At 55.6% G+C, this 15,346-nt stretch overlaps 1 protein-coding gene across 7 annotated transcripts in view; it reads right to left on the reverse strand.

Annotated features, from left to right (window-relative positions):
• Window positions 1–15,346, reverse strand: part of PCBP3 (poly(rC) binding protein 3) — a 279,224-nt gene that overhangs the window by 37,017 nt on the left and 226,861 nt on the right. For all 7 annotated transcript variants that reach the window (XM_025378988.1, XM_025378992.1, XM_025378989.1 and 4 more), the window contains 4 exons: window positions 8,264–8,418; window positions 6,172–6,195; window positions 5,168–5,200; window positions 4,701–4,817 (listed from right to left, as the gene is read on the reverse strand). In XM_025378988.1, coding sequence (XP_025234773.1) covers window positions 4,701–4,817; window positions 5,168–5,200; window positions 6,172–6,195; window positions 8,264–8,418 — 329 coding nt within the window. The remainder of the gene's footprint in view (window positions 1–4,700; window positions 4,818–5,167; window positions 5,201–6,171; window positions 6,196–8,263; window positions 8,419–15,346) is intronic.

The raw sequence follows: 15,346 nt of genomic DNA on the forward strand, positions 1-15,346 counted from the left end.
ATTAAGACCTAGAAGACCTAAATCTCCCTAGCAATTCAGTTCAGTCCTGGTGACGCCCTCCTTTGTTCAGAGACAAGGAAGCCTGTGGAGGGACCCCACCCACCTGCAGCCTTAGCAGACTCCTGCTGAGAACCCCAGCCTAATGTCCTACTTCACAAGTGAAGCTGGAGGTGATCAGGCAGGGCCTGTGCTACAGAACCGGACCAAGTTCATCCACTGAAACCCTGATCCTCTGTGTGACTGTGTTTAGAGATGGGGCTTTACAGAGGTAACTAAGGTAAAATGGGGTGCCTACAGTAGAACCTAATGTAATCTGACTCGTGTCCTTGTAAGAAGAAGGGATGAGGATACTGACACACACAGAGGGGTGACCCTGTGAGGACCCAGGAAGAAGGTGGCGTCTCCAAGTCAAAGAAAGAGGCCTCAGAGGAACCGGCCCTGATGGCACCTTGATCTGAGACTTCCAGCCTCCTGGACTGTGAGAGAACCAGCGTCTGCTGTGTAAGCCGCCCAGCTGTGGCATTTTGCAATGGCAGCCCAAGCAGGCTGGGACAGTGTGCTGCTGCTAACCTGGCTCTCCTTTGGCACAGTCCCCTGTGATGGGGAAAGTCTGCCAGATGCAGAACTCATCACACTCGCCGGCGCTTGTCAACTAGCCAAGGGCCTGTGGCGGCTCTGGAAACAGAGGGGCTTTTGGCTCTGCTGGAAGCCCACCCAACATGGACCGCGTGCTGAGTTCTCAGGCACACCTCTTCTTAGAGAGGTGGTGACTGCAGATGTGAGGCCAGTGCAGATGGAGATGCGGACGTTGGGGAAGGTGCTCTGGGGGGTCATTCTGGCCAACCAGTGCTTTAGCCATGGCTGACTCCAGCTAAGCCTTGAAGGCTGGATCTCTGGAGGCAAGCAGAGGCCATTGTAAGATTTCAACACTTCGCCCCTGATTTTGAAAAGGAAGAATGGACAAATTCTGAAAATTCTGGTTGTACCCTTTACTCAGTCTTTTCTGGTGCCCTCAAGACAGCTGGCTTTGGTACCAGATGATTTCAAATGGGTATTAGCTAAGTCAATCCATGACACTACTCATCATGCCGTAGACAAATTGATGAATATCTCCAATCAGCACTGGTGGGAAGCTTTACAAAGACTGCTGAGGTTCTTTGAAGGCCAGGTATCTGTCAACAGCACAATCCGACATGGTGTGAGGGTGAGACGACGCCCCAGAGTGACGCCTCAAGGGCCCTCTGAACACCTTCAGGTAGATTTTAACCAGCGTCCACCTGGGACTGGAAATGCTTTCATTGTTGTGTGTCTGTTTTCAGGATGGGTTGAAGCATTTCCTTGTTTAAAAGCTATAGTCCTTAAAGTTGCTAAAAAAAATTCCTTGATTTTGTATTTCCAAGCTGAAGCATACCAACTTTTACATGAAGTGATTGAGAAATACATTTTACACAAACCATTATAACAGAACTCTGTGAGTGGTTACCCTTTACTCAAGAACAACACTGTCCTGACCATCCACAGTCTTCTGGAAAAACCGAAGGACCCAAAGATGAAAACTCCGAATCCTTCGAGCTTTCTTGGCCATACAGTCTGCTCGCTTGGAGACACCTCAGCTCTCCCTCCACGGACTGATGACTGGAGGGCTCGTACCTTTAGGGATTCCTGATACTCGATTCTGTCCTGCTGCAGGCAGAGATGGCAAATGACTGCAGAGGACTCAGCACAGCCCTACGTAACCTACGTAATCGCGTAGGTTACGGCTGCTTCCCACGACATCTTCCCAAACATCCTCCTTAGGTTCTTCAACCAGGAGATTTTGTCTATTGGAAGGGACATCAGAGAAAATCTGTTTCTCTAACCTCATTGGAAGGGGCCTTACCAGGTACCGCTAACAAACCCAGCAGTGAAACTCCAAGGAATCAGTCCTTGGGTTCACATTTCACAGCCAAAGTGGCGATTCAGAATTCCACACAACCAGAAAATGACTCCCATACAGGACCTCAAACTGAGGTTCTCTGAGATCCTCTAGAGGCAGCCATTCTTCACAAACAGATGGCTGATCTGAGACCTTCCTGCAAGCTGAAGACCTTGGACAAAGGCCAGTTTCTGCTCAGGTGTCCTGACAAGACCTCTGTCTGATTTGTTTCCTTTTTCATCTGCTTACATTTAATCACTCTCCGTCTCATTCTCCACGGGCCCCTGGTTGTCATCCACCTCTGGTGACGGTCCCTTTTCTATTTTCTTTCCACTTTATGATAATTGTTAGCTTAACACATATTCATTCTAATGCCATTCTTGATTATCCCAAACAGTAACCACTGCCCTCACTCTCACTGACTACTGGAAACACCGCCCACCACCAGGCCCCAGGGAGGAAAATCTCGAGACATGCCAATTTCATCAAATGGGACCCTGGGGGATGACAGCTGATGCTTTCCGCTTGCATCTACATGGACAACTGACTCTAAACAAATCACCTGTGACTTTGCTAGCATCCCTTTCTCCTAGAAAAGCAACCAATTATTAAAGTTTACTGAGCAGTCCCCAGGTCATTTGAAACTTAAATTCAGCGACCTGCATAGGGCAACCAGCCGTTAAACACTGGCCACGAGGGAGAAACAAAAACAGGTCCCAACTGAAGCTGGAGGGCACAGGCCTCGGTTCTAACCTCTTGGCCTGAGCCACAGCCCTTCCCCGGTTTCCATATGCCTCCACCAGACACTGCTTCCTTGGGGCCAGTCACCAGGCCCTGCTGGCCTCAGATGAATAACTCAGACACCTTAGGAAAGGTATCCTGAGACTTCTTTGTACGTAGAGACCCTAATTCTATAATCTCCACAGCTGGAAATTCTGACTCAAACTTAAGTTCCAAAACCAGGCCACCTGTGATTATGTGTGTGCCCTGTTGGAGGGATGACTGAGTGTCTCCCACAGTGGGAATCACACAGGCAGAAACTGCGGTCAGAAACGCATCGCCAACTCCGGCAGAAGTTATTCGGGACACCGCCTGCCCTGGGTGGAAGATGTGTTGGCATAAGCAGCGGTGGGTAATTGCTTTTCTGCAGGTTTCTTGCTGGCCAGCCATGCTGGTGTCTGTGCCACTGCACATGCCACCTGTAGAGCGAAGGTCCCAGGAGCGGGCTGCCCAGCACCCTAAGGAGCGGCCACGAGGCTCTCCAAGGCTGGTCCTCATGGCTATGGGATGTGTCCTCTTGCCTTGGGTTGGGTAACAGCGCTCTTGGTCTCACCACTGTCCAGGGACTCAGTTGTTCTTGTTTCTGTCTTGGTGTCACGATGCTGGTCTGCTGCATTCCATCAGTCTCCCATCAGGCAACGGCCAGGATGACTCAGCAACAGAAAGATCCCGAGGACCCCGCAGCACAGCTGACCAAAAAGGCAACTGAACCATCCCCAAGCAGCGTGACCTGGCTCTCTAGCCTTTCCTGAACTGGCTATCCTCTTGCAAATGAAAGAGTAGCTGAAAGGGGAAACTAAGAAACAACCTCCAGACAGTGGCCAGGCCACCTATGATAGGGAAACACTGGCCCCAGTGTCTGAGGGTCCAGCCCTGGAGGCCAGGCCACAGCCTCTGCTGCACTCGGCCCTGAGCAGTCAGCTTCCCTCATGTGCGTCCCCAGTTCCAACTCAGGACCCACTGGAAAAGGCCTCGCACGCTCCCCCAACCAGTCACATGGGATGCCCCACTGCTAGCCCCACTGCCTCCCCCAGGGCACATACCTCCTCTCCTCTCCCACACCAAAGTTCCCCCTCCTGCCTGACTTTGAGTCTCTGCCAAGCACAGAAGATGGCACCGACCACCGCCGTGGCCAGCTTTGAATACTAAAGAGCCTCTGCCCACTCTCCCTTGGAGGGCTCTTCGCTTGTTCCCACAAAGTGCACCTCATTACTTAACGATCACCCCTCAAAGACATAAATGCATCTCTAACTTCCAGCAATTTCAAGAAAATTAGAAACACATAGAAGACATTATAATTTCACTCAATGACAGAATACACAGAAGTGCTGCTCTTTCTTTCTCTCTCCCCCTCGCTCTCTGTCTCTCTCTCTGTCTCTGTCTCTCTGTCTCTCTTGTCTCTGTTTCTCTCTCTCTCTCTCTGTGTCTCCCTCTGCCTCTCTCCCTCTGTTTCTCTCTCTCTGTCTCTGTCTCTCTCTGTCTCATAACCACCAACATGGATGGTCTCTACCTTTACCATCCATATCTAAGCCAGGCTACATCAGCTCTCATGGGGGGCCCAGAGGCATGGTGCTATGTGGCGGAGGACCAGGGCTGTGCCAGCCAGGGCTTCGTCACGAGCCATGTGGCAGAGCTGGCTGGAGGCTGGAGGTGCTGGTGGGGCCTGAGGGTCAGCCAGGCTGCATGCCCTGGGGGGAAGGGTGGGGTGTTCTGAGGCCATGCTAGGTGCCCCAGGGCAGGGTCTGGGGAAGCTGAGGGAGGTGGACTTAAGGCACATAGCCGGGAGTAGCTGACTTCAGAAGGACAGAGGGACACTGGCCCCTGACTGGGTGAACCAGAGCTGGGGAGAGGCCCTGGGAGGTAAAGGAGGTGAGTGTGGTTATGGGGCTGCCTGGGCGGGCTGGGGCATCCCCTAGTCCAGGTACAAGGGAGAAGGCCCAGGGAGCCAGCTGGGACCAGGCCCGCCCCCGCCAGGCTGGCCAAGGTTCCCCGGGATGCAGTTTACCTCCTCAAACTTGTATGCGATCATGGCAAAGGCCTTGAAGATGGCGTCTGTGGGGCCTGTGATGGTCACAATCCTCTCTGGGCAGTTTCCCTCTGAGATGTTGATCCTCGCACCACTCTAGGGTGAGAGCAGAGAAACCCTTGGGCCAGTGGGCCAGGGGCCAAAGTCCATTGACAATTGACACAAACACATGCCTCTGTCCGCTGACTGGCAAACCACGAATGAACAGTAAAATGCTTCTCAACAATCTCCTTTACAAGGAAATTTTAATTAGCAAAAGGAATTCAACGGATTCCTTCCCCACAGGGAAGCACAGGAGGCCCGAGTAGGGGGAAAGAGGCCCTGCACTGCACTCCCCACAGGCCCCGGCCGAGAGCACAGGCAGGATGTCAGCAGGGGCAGAGCCTGGGGACCCTCCCTGCTCACCCGGGAATGGCTGCAGACAGCTCAGGACCCACCACACTCACCTCCTCACGCATCTTCTTCACAGTTTCTCCTTTCTGGAATAAAGATTTAGACAATAAGGAAAAGGTGTCCCTTTGGCACTGAGGACAATGCGGCCAGGGTGGGTGGGGAGCGGCCTGGCCCATGTGCCCACACCGCAGATCCTCCCACCTGCGCTGGAGGAGCAAACCAGCCTCTCCACTAAGGCCAGGCTTCATGCCCACCACGCCCTGGCGGACATTTCGGATGGGAAACTGAGGCCCAGGAAGGCAAGTGCACCCACCTACGGGCACACAGCTGGCAAGGGTGGTGCAGGTCTGACCTGACTCCCCACGGCAGCTCACTCGTGGCACGTGGCAGTGTGTGTGCCCTCAGGCGCCCCCCACGGCCGGCTGCGCTCTGACTCGCCCTCCCGGAGGTGGTGACTCTCAGAGACGCACCCTCTCAAGCGCTTGGGAGGAAGCCGGGACAATGACCTACTCGAGGCGCCCCCATGGTGAGACTGAGGGGAAGGACACAGGACCCCCGGAGGTGGTGAAAATGTGACAAAGACGGGGAGGTGGCCCTCACTGCTCAGCCTCCCGGGGCAGCAGACTTCCAAACTGGGCCTTATTTCCCCTGGGCCAGCCCTGATTTGGAAAGGAAGTGTTTGGGGGCTGCTGCCTCCACCGGCACTCCTGGAGACCACCCAGACTACACAGCCGTCTGAAGAACGCACGAGAAATCATTCTTTGTGGGGTCTTCGACTGGGAAAGAAGGGCTGGCCACTAAGGCCACGGGCAGGGGGCAGCGAGGCGACCAGCTGGGGAGAACCCTTTCCCCTCAGGCTGCACAGAGCCAGGGACCAGCTTCAATGTCACGCAGCATAAAGGTGACACCTCTGGGGTCCTGACTTCATGGAACACAGACCACCCACCTACTGGGAAAGGCGCACCTGCTGGGTGCCACCTAGCACCCAAGGAGGCTGCCATCCTCACCATCCCCTTACAGAGGCCCCAAGACAGGCAGAGATTCAATCAATAATTACCTTCCCAATGATGCTTCCAACTTCCTGCAGGAAAAAAATCACAGAAAGATGATGTCATAGAGCAGGAGGAGGAAAACACCGGAGGCAGACATTGCCGAAACCTGCCTACCTTCCCTGTGTGAGTGAAGAAGGGAGAATTCAGAATCTGCCGGTGGTGGGGGCGGGGTGGGTGTGTGTACAAGCCAGGCTGCCTATACAGAGGCCCTGAGCCGGGGCTTCCTTGGCACCCACCTGACCAGGCCAGAGATAGGCTGACTCAAAGTGCCCCGGGGGAGGGCAGCTGCCTGCCCCTGATAAATAACTCAGGGGGCATCACCTATGCACTCAGGCTGCCAGGAAACCCTGGAAGAAATGCGTGAAAAATAAAGCCTCCTTCAATTGTGTGACTCAAATAAAACTTAGCACTGCTAGTGCTCCATGACTGCTATTTAAAAGGCAGCCTGTTAAAAGCAATGCTGGAAGATGCTGCCACAGTTCTGACGGTGAGCCCGAGGTGGTTTTGGGACACACTCCCCGCTGCGCTGAGTGGCCCAGTATCTCCCTGTCCAGCAGCGGGACGGAGCTGACAGGTGCTACTGTGGCCTGTCACCTGAAGCAGGGCCAGCAATGGTGACTCTGTGAGGCTGTGAAGATGGCGTGCAGAGGGGCCCATGGAGGCAGAGGGAGGCCATGAGGATGGTGTGCAGAGGGGTCCATGGAGGGAGAGGGAGGCTGTGAGGACAGCGTGCAGAGGGGTCCGTGGAGGGAGAGGGAGGCTGTGAGGACGGCGTGCAGAAGGGTCCGTGGAGGGAGAGGGAGGCTGTGAGGACAGCGTGCAGAGGGGTCCGTGGAGGGAGAGGGAGGCCGTGAGGACGGCGTGCAGAGGGGTCCGTGGAGGGAGAGGGACACTGGACACAAGGAGGGGCCCCTGTCAACCAGGGCACCTCCCCCACAGAGTGCAGCTGGGTGGCATGGCCACTGCTGCTGGAGATAGGGCTGTGCACCTGGCCTCACAGAGCCTCATCTACTGTGGGGCCTTGGCTCCTGACACCCACAGTCGGAGAGGCAGGTCCGTCTGTCTCCACTGCAGGAATGAACGCTCTGGGTGTGGGCACCACCACCTTCCCTCAGGAGGAGGCTGTCTTCTGGAAACCTAGGATGTGCCAGTGCTGTGGGGCTAGAGCCCAGAGCCCCCGCCAGCCTCCTCCTGGAGGGAGGCCACACACAGATACTGGCAGCTGGATTCCTCGTGGTGCACACCTGAGGCAGGCAGAACTGGGGGACCCTGTGCTGTGGGGCTGGAACTGGGGTTCCATATAGGGAGTTGAACACGGAAGGAAGTGCTCTGCGGAGGTGCAGCCCGGGACCCACAGCAGCCCAGGAGCACCACGCGCCCTGGCTTCCAGAACATGCCACCACATACAGGAGCTACTGAGGGAGTGGCTGGTTCCAGGCCTGGGACAAGGAGGACAAGATGAGCAGAGAGCAGGATGGGGCTGTAGGAACAGGGACTCGTCAGGCCTTGGGGTTCTGGCCAAAGCAGGGCAGCGAGGGCATCAGAGCAAATCACGTGGTCACGGAAGGATGAGCCGGGGAAGAACATAGCAACCCGACTCCCAGAGGATAGAAACATGCTCTGAAAGTCTAAGGAGTTTCCTGCGAGTGGTCAACAGGCACACCCCAGGGCAGAGCTGCTGCTGTGTTCCTGCCAACGGTCAGGAGACCTAGACCAAGGCACAGGTACTCCGCACACACTGCAAAGTGTCAACCGCAGAGTCAAAGCCAACCATCTACTCCAGGTGGAAGTGACTCGAGACGGCACCAGGGGATGCCGTGTGGCCACTAGGAAGGAAGCCAGTGGTAGGAATGCATCCGTGTGGGTGTCCTGACACGGATGGCTGTGTGTGGCTGTGCTGGAGAAGGTCCCTGTTGGTAGGAAACACGCAGGAGGTATCAGGTTGGCACTGAGTCTCAAAGGGGCTGTACCTATAACTGCTTTGTAAGTTTGAGATTGCTTAAAATAAGATTAAAAAATGATCCAAAGACCCAGGCAGTATCAGGTTCTGTCTGCTGCGGCCGCCTTTCCTACAGTGCCAATGGTGGCTCCTCTTACCTTTCCATGCATCAGCAGGCGGATGGTAAGGGTCACGTTCAGGCCACCTTCTGAGACCTTGGACTCCATCCTTCTGCCAAATTGTGGCTGGGGGTGGTGGCTTAAGGCGCTGAGGGTGCTGTGAGGAAGGACAGATGGGGCCCAGAAGGCGTCACCTGGAGAGAGAAGGCACAGCTGCTGCTAGAGAAGAGTCTCATGGCCCATGCACATCCAGGGGCCTCCTGGGTGGCAGTGGGAAGGGGTTGCCCACCCACCACGTGCTGACCAGGCCTCACATGCTTGGCACAGGGTACGCAGGAGTTCAGGAGAGGGCCTTGGGAGAGGTCTCCAGGGAGGCCCCACGGCTACCTCCCTCCTGACACTGGGCAGGCCACTGCAGCTCCTGGCCAAGGTCTGCATCTGCCCAGGCTCATAGGAGCACCTCTCTCAGCAGCCAGAGACTGGCAGGAGCTACCCCTGTGAGGCCCTGGGGACTCGCATCTCATAGGCCCAGCGCCCTGCAGCTCTGCCCCCTTGCTTCTGCTGTGGCCTCAACACACGGTTGCGGGGTGCCAGAGTCCTCTCGCCAGGGTGTGGGAGCCGGCCCTTCACATCCCGAGCCTGCCATCCTCATCCCCTCATGCTCTCATGTGACTTAGTCTCTGTCAACTAAGCTGCCAAACAGCTGGTGTCCCTGGCAGTTCTCGGCAAGTGCCTTCCACGCACACAGCGCTGTCTGCAGTCATCGTGTCACTGCTGTGCACTGTCGTTCAGTGAACTGACGGAGCCCACTGGGCAAAATTAAGGCCTCATTTTATGATTGACCAGCAAAGAATGATAGTAGTGAAGGTGAGGAGCTCGTGCGACGGTCAGGGCGACTTTGTGCGGCACGGTGCGGACCCTGCTCCGAGGAACTGGGCTCTGCAGAGTCAGTTCCACACCGAGTCCTTTCCTGAAGGGCAACACCTCACCCAGGGGGGCTGCCTCGCAAAATCCACCAGGAACAGAACCCTGTGAAGCCACACCCCCCACCATAATCGAGCTGCCTGGACAATGCCCTTTGATTCAACCGGTTCACACAGAAGAAGAGGCTATGGGTTAAAAGATGGGACAAAGGGCTTTTTTCTCAATAAAATAGCTCTGTTAAAAATATGCTAAAAGAAAAACACAAAGACAACACAGAGGCAAAGCCCATTCCAACTGCCTGTGTGGTGTGTAAGGAGGATCTGCAAACAGCAGCCACAGGTGTCGGGGTGGAGCCACAGCCACGGATGCACCTCTGCACTGACAAAGTGACACGTTGTCTATACCCGTGCTGACGCTGTCTACACCTGCGCTTACGCTGTCTACACCCATGCTTACTGTGCTTAAAAACGCATGTATAGGTCACTTCATCAACACACTCAGACTATCACAAAATTACTGTAATTTTATTACAAATTGTTATCTGTAATATTATTTGTATTAATTTATAATTTTATTACATTATTATTTGTAATAAAATGACACTTTGAAGGACAAGGATTTTCACGTTGCATTTAACGAGGACTTCACGTAGCACAAAGGGTTCTGAAGATCATCCTTGCATACGAATGCTCTCGCTTCACTGTGTAGCACATCGGCCACATGTGGCTTTTTCAGTTTAAAACTAAACATCCACAAGCACATTTAAAGTGCCAAACAGTCTTGTGTGGGCAGCGGCGGCTGCCGGGGGAAAAGCAGAGAAGCCGTTTCTGGCACCACGGACAGCTCTGCTAGACAGCACAGCTCATGCCATTGCTTCGGTGACTCATTGTAAGTAGTGCGTTCGTGTAGAAAGGTCTCAGAAAGGAGAGAAGGGTATCAGTTCCAATGCATGGCGTGGCCCAATAAGCACCTCTGTGCGCACACGGGCACCCTGAGATAAGCCCGGCTGCAGCCTTTCACCTGTGGGTACCGACGGACCAGCACACATGGACTGGATCTCGGTGTGGCCGCTCTGGAGCTCCGTGCCTCCTTTTTAATTAAAAACTCTCCTCCCTATCAGAGGGACAGCAGGGCCCTGCAGCCATCTGTTATGTCAAGGTTTCCAGCCGAGGGAAGGGAAAGTGGGTCAGCTCCTGCCAGGGGTGCTTGGGGCTCCAGGCTGTCAGCCTCTATCAGTCACACAGGCCAGTGAGCTGCAGCCAGCGCCTCTATTCATTGCAAGGGCAGCATGAGTGAGGGGCCGTCCTGTGCAGTGCGGGTCACCTGGGACTCAGTGCCCAGGACCCCAGAGGACCTACCCTGCTCCAGTTAGCAGCTCCCAGAGTTGCAGACCACTTGGAAGGCCAGGGTGAACGAGGTGTCAGCTGCTCTCTGGCTGTCCCTGGGCACCTGCCTGTCCATGCCATCTGCAAAGTGCCCTGGCCTTGCTGCCACCTCTGCGGCTGCTGCTGTCCTTCCCAGCTAACACTGGCCATCTGCCCAGAGTCCATGGGGCAGTTTGGTGGCTACCAGGAAATGAAGGGCTGAAGTGGAGCCTGCAGCAGCCCACGCTCTGACCACGGGCATCCAAGGCCCCATGCGACTGGCCGTTCCTCGGAATGGAGCCCGTTCTGAGGCTTGTCCACCCCTCCCCACACTGTGTTCCAGAAACAGGCAGAGCTCTGGTCCATCCAGGTCCCTCCCTCTGTCCCGTCCAGTGCTGGAGATTTAGCACATTTTAGTCCATGCAATGGGAGGGGAAGAAGAGACAGGCACAGTCATCCCGTGAGGGCCTGGGCCCCCAACCGCCTCATCCCCGTCCCCGTCTGCACCCGGGGCCCTCACCTGCCTCCCTTCCTGTCTATACCCGGGGCCCTCACCTGCCTCCCTTCCTGTCTATACCCGGGGTCCTCACCTGCTTCCCCCTGCCCCAACTGCACCCAGGGCCCTCACCTGCCTCCCTTCCCGTCTATACCCAGGGTCCCCACCTCCTCCCCCTGCCCCGCATCTACACCCGGGGTCCCCACCTCCTCCCTACTGTCTGCACTTGCCCAGGGGGTCTGTGGACCACCACTCCCAGATGTGTCTCAGGCCAGAACACACTCTGCACCCCAGATCCCAGGGGATGAGCCTAGAGCTGTGGCCACGGGGATTTCAGACACCCACATTTGACATATGTGACCAGCGCGACTCCTGACCTACCACATCGCATGCATTAACAAACCCAGCAGCCCCCACCTGCCATGGGAGGCACAATCTGAGCTTTTCTGCCCCCTCTTCCACCCTCACTGCCCCCAAGTCCTGCCCCACCCTCCAGCCCCTGCTGTCACAGGTGCCAGGGACGCCTCCAAAAAGCAACACAGAGCCCCCTCCCTCCTCCCACCTCAAGACAACTCTCCACGGTCCCATTCTCTCAGAGTTTAGTCTAAGGCCTCATCTACCACCCTCCAACTGCCACAGGCCCTGAGGGTAAAAGCCCCTGGCACTTCTCCTCCCCCGAGACTCCCGCCCTGCCCGGGCCTAGAACACCCTCCTTCCCGCGCTCAGTCCTCGCTCCATGGTGGTCCCTCCTCCTGGGGCTTCCCTGTTAGTAATGGCTCCCCTCCCCAGAACTCCCTCCCTTCTCCAGAGTTCCCTGCACGACTTCCAGCTCACACAGTGGCCCTGACGCATAGCTATGGAAGCAGAGAGGGTCTCGGCACCCACAGTGGAGACGGTCACTAAGATGGGGAGATCCAGGTGGATGGAGTGAAGGTGCCCTGAGGACACACAGGCTGAAGGGGGCTGAGTGTGGGGCCTAGAGGTGGGGACAGTCCGTGCGTAGATCCGGGGTGCAGATCCCCTTACAGAGGACACAGGGCCAGCGCTGGGAGCCCAATTTAGCCACAGCCTTGGGGTCAGTCCTGGCAGGACCAGCCTCAGCTGCAGAGACGCCTCATCCAAGGCCCTGTGGATCGGCTGGACCTGCCGCACAGACCATGCCCGCTTCCCCTCCTCCCAGGTGTGAACATGAACACAGTCTGGGCACATTAAGCCCCATGAGAGACAGGACCGTGCCTCATGCCCCGTGAGAGATGGGACTGCACCCCTGACGTGCACTTGCAGCTCCCCTTTCTCAGGCCAGGGACTAATGCGCTGTTTCCTTGTTCTGCACAATGACTGGAGAGAATTAACCAACGCCAGGGGCAGAAACCTCCAGCCTTCTTGGTTCATGACCCTTGTAGATGAACTTCCCCTGTTTTCTGCGCTGCTTAGACCAGAAGACGGGAAGCCGTGACTGCCGCACCCTCTGACGGGTTAAATGTACCCTTCCCCGAAACAGGCACTGCCCGTCACCCGTCAAACGCTGTGACTGCGCCCACCTCGTGGGAAGGACGCCGCGATCCTGCTAAAAGCCCCTCGGCCTCTGCCTGCCCGAGGGCACCCTTCCTCTGCCTGCTTCCGAGGGCGGACTCCATTCCTCTGGAGTTGGTGTTTCCGGGTGGGCCAGCCTCCAACCACCTTTGAATAAACCCCCCTTACATTAGATTCTGACCCTGTGTGATTTTAGGCCGGTGGGGCTCTGTGGAATGCAGGCTGTGTAGACGTCCTGCCTCAGGGGCTGCTTCTACTGGGTGACAGGCACGGCATAATTGACACAACCCAGGAGGCTGGCGCCTGAGGTCAAAGGGGCGCAGAGGCCCCGGGGCTGTATGGGAGGAGGGGCCGGGCCAGGGGAGCAGGTGCTCAGTGAGAGCTCTGATGGCCCCGTGCGGCAGTGTAGACGGACTCACCATTTATCCTTGCGTGTGTAATGTGGCGCCGTGGCCTTTTAAAGGTATCACTGATTGTTAATAGGCTGCACAAACTTAAAGTCTACAGTGTGACAGTCTTGCCCGTGTGTACACCTGGAGCTGCCCCACAGCAGCTCACAGAAGTCTGCAGTCCTTGGTCCCCCGCGGTCCTTGCTCCCGCTGCACCCGCCACTGCCCCTCGACAATCACCCACTTGTGGTCACTATAGACTCCGGGACTTTCAGAAGTCGATACAAATGGAATCACGTCGTAAGTATTCTTTTGTGTCTGGCTTCTCTTACTTGGTATTTACTGAAGATGTATCCATGCTGCTGAGCGTATCAGCAGTTCCTTTCTGTTTAGAATTCCACTGTGGGAAAATACCACCACTGGCTTCCATTCACCCAGTGAAGAACATTCGAGCTGTTTCCAAGGGGAGCTACCCAAATAAAGCTGCTCTGGACATCTGTGCACAGTTCTTCTCAAGGAAGCACATTCATTTCCTGCAGGTACCACCTAGGAGTAGAACGGCGGGATCCTGCGGTAGCTGCACGCGGAACGTCCTAAGAAACTGTTCAAGGCCACGGCACAGCAGTTCCACTATCTACATTCCCCTCAGCAGTGCAGAGTTCCAGGTTCTATTATCTACATTCCCTCAGCAGCGCACAGAGTTCCAGGTTCCATTATCTATATTCCCTCAGCAGCGCACAGAGTTCCAGGTTCTATTATCTATATTCCCCTCAGCGCATACAGAGTTCCAGGTTCTATTATCTATATTCCCTCAGCAGTGCACAGAGTTCCAGGTTCTATTATCTATATTCTCTCAGCAGTGCACAGAGCTCCAGGTTCTATTATCTATATTCCCTCAGCAGCACACAGAGCTCCAGGTTCTATTATCTATATTCCCTCAGCAGTGCACAGAGTTCCAGGTTCTATTATCTATATTCCCTCAGCAGCGCACACAGAGTTCCATGTTCTATTATCTATATTCCCTCAGTAGTGCACACAGAGTACCATGTTCTATTATCTATATTCCCTCAGCAGTGCACAGAGCTCCAGGTTCTATTATCTATATTCCCTCAGCAGTGCACAGAGCTCCAGGTTCTATTATCTATATTCCCCTCAGCAGTACAGAGTTCCAGGTTCTATTATCTATATTCCCTCAGCAGTGCACAGAGTTCCGGGTTCTATTATCTATATTCCCTCAGCAGCACACAGAGCTCCAGCTCCTCCACGCCCCTGCCAACACCTGGTCCGGTCAGCCTTTTCAGTGCTGGCCAGCGGGCGTGCAGTGCTGTCTAGCTGCAGGGTGCCGCCAGGCAGGACCCCTCCACGTGCTCGCATGCTGGCCTCATGGCCTGTCTGCTCCATTCTCTCCCATGGCAGAGGAGCCGGTGGAAACTGTCCCTGCGACAGCTGTGAGGCCACATCTCCCACCCCCGGCAGTGACAGACACAGTCCAGGCCCCTGGGTGGGCCAAGTTCTCAGGTCAGGGACACAGCACTCTTTACTTACGGCTACTGGAGGAACGGGGTGGCTGACTAGAGCCACTCTCAGCTCCAAGACAGAGCAGAAACAGGCCTCCGTCTCGGAGCTACGCTGACTTCTAAAAGCTCCCTTTGATTTTCAAAAGTATCTTTTCTTTAATGTCATGTTGGAGAGAATCTGGGGGGGATCAGAAACGGCAGGTGAAATCTCCAGGTACTTGAATGCTCTTCCCTGGACACCAGTGCCACAGGCGGATGGACACGCCCCTGAGGGCTGAGCAGCACTCACGGCAACAAACATCTGTAACCACCTCAACGTACTGCTGCAAGAGCCGTGGGAGGAGACTCAGGAACTGTTCAAACGTCCCCAGGCTACAGAGAGATGCAACCAGGCCCGAAGCTCCCCTGCCTCTAACTCCAGAGCATCCTTTCCCAAGGGTGGGCTGCGGAAGAAGGGAGAAGGAGGTTGGCCATGGCCCTGGCCACGAGGAGGGGAGGAAGGGGTGCCAGGCGACCACACTGCCTGGACCGTTGCTGTCTGCCCAAGGTGGAGACCAGGTTTCCTGCTCTGAGCTGTGCCTGCCAGAAAGCACAGGTGCTGTCCCTGCATTCAGAGGTGGGCTGGGTCTTCACAATGGAGGCATCAGGGAACAGTAAAGATAGTCCTGACAGCTTCTAAACAGGCCCCAGGCTTGATGTGACTTAATGATTTCTACAGTCAGAGGAAGCGCACATCAGAGGCTGCTGGCCCGCACGCACGCAGCTCATGGCAGCTTGGGGTGCTTACATTTAACAGGCACAGCTCCTCTCTCCACTCCACCGTCTCTGAAGCCCCTGTGAGCGCTCCTGCCTGAACCCCCACTCCCACACACATCACTCTTTGTCTCCAAAGATGAAAC

The sequence above is a fragment of the Theropithecus gelada genome, chromosome 3 (genome assembly GCF_003255815.1).
Source record: "Theropithecus gelada isolate Dixy chromosome 3, Tgel_1.0, whole genome shotgun sequence".
NCBI classification, from domain to species: domain Eukaryota; kingdom Metazoa; phylum Chordata; class Mammalia; order Primates; family Cercopithecidae; genus Theropithecus; species Theropithecus gelada.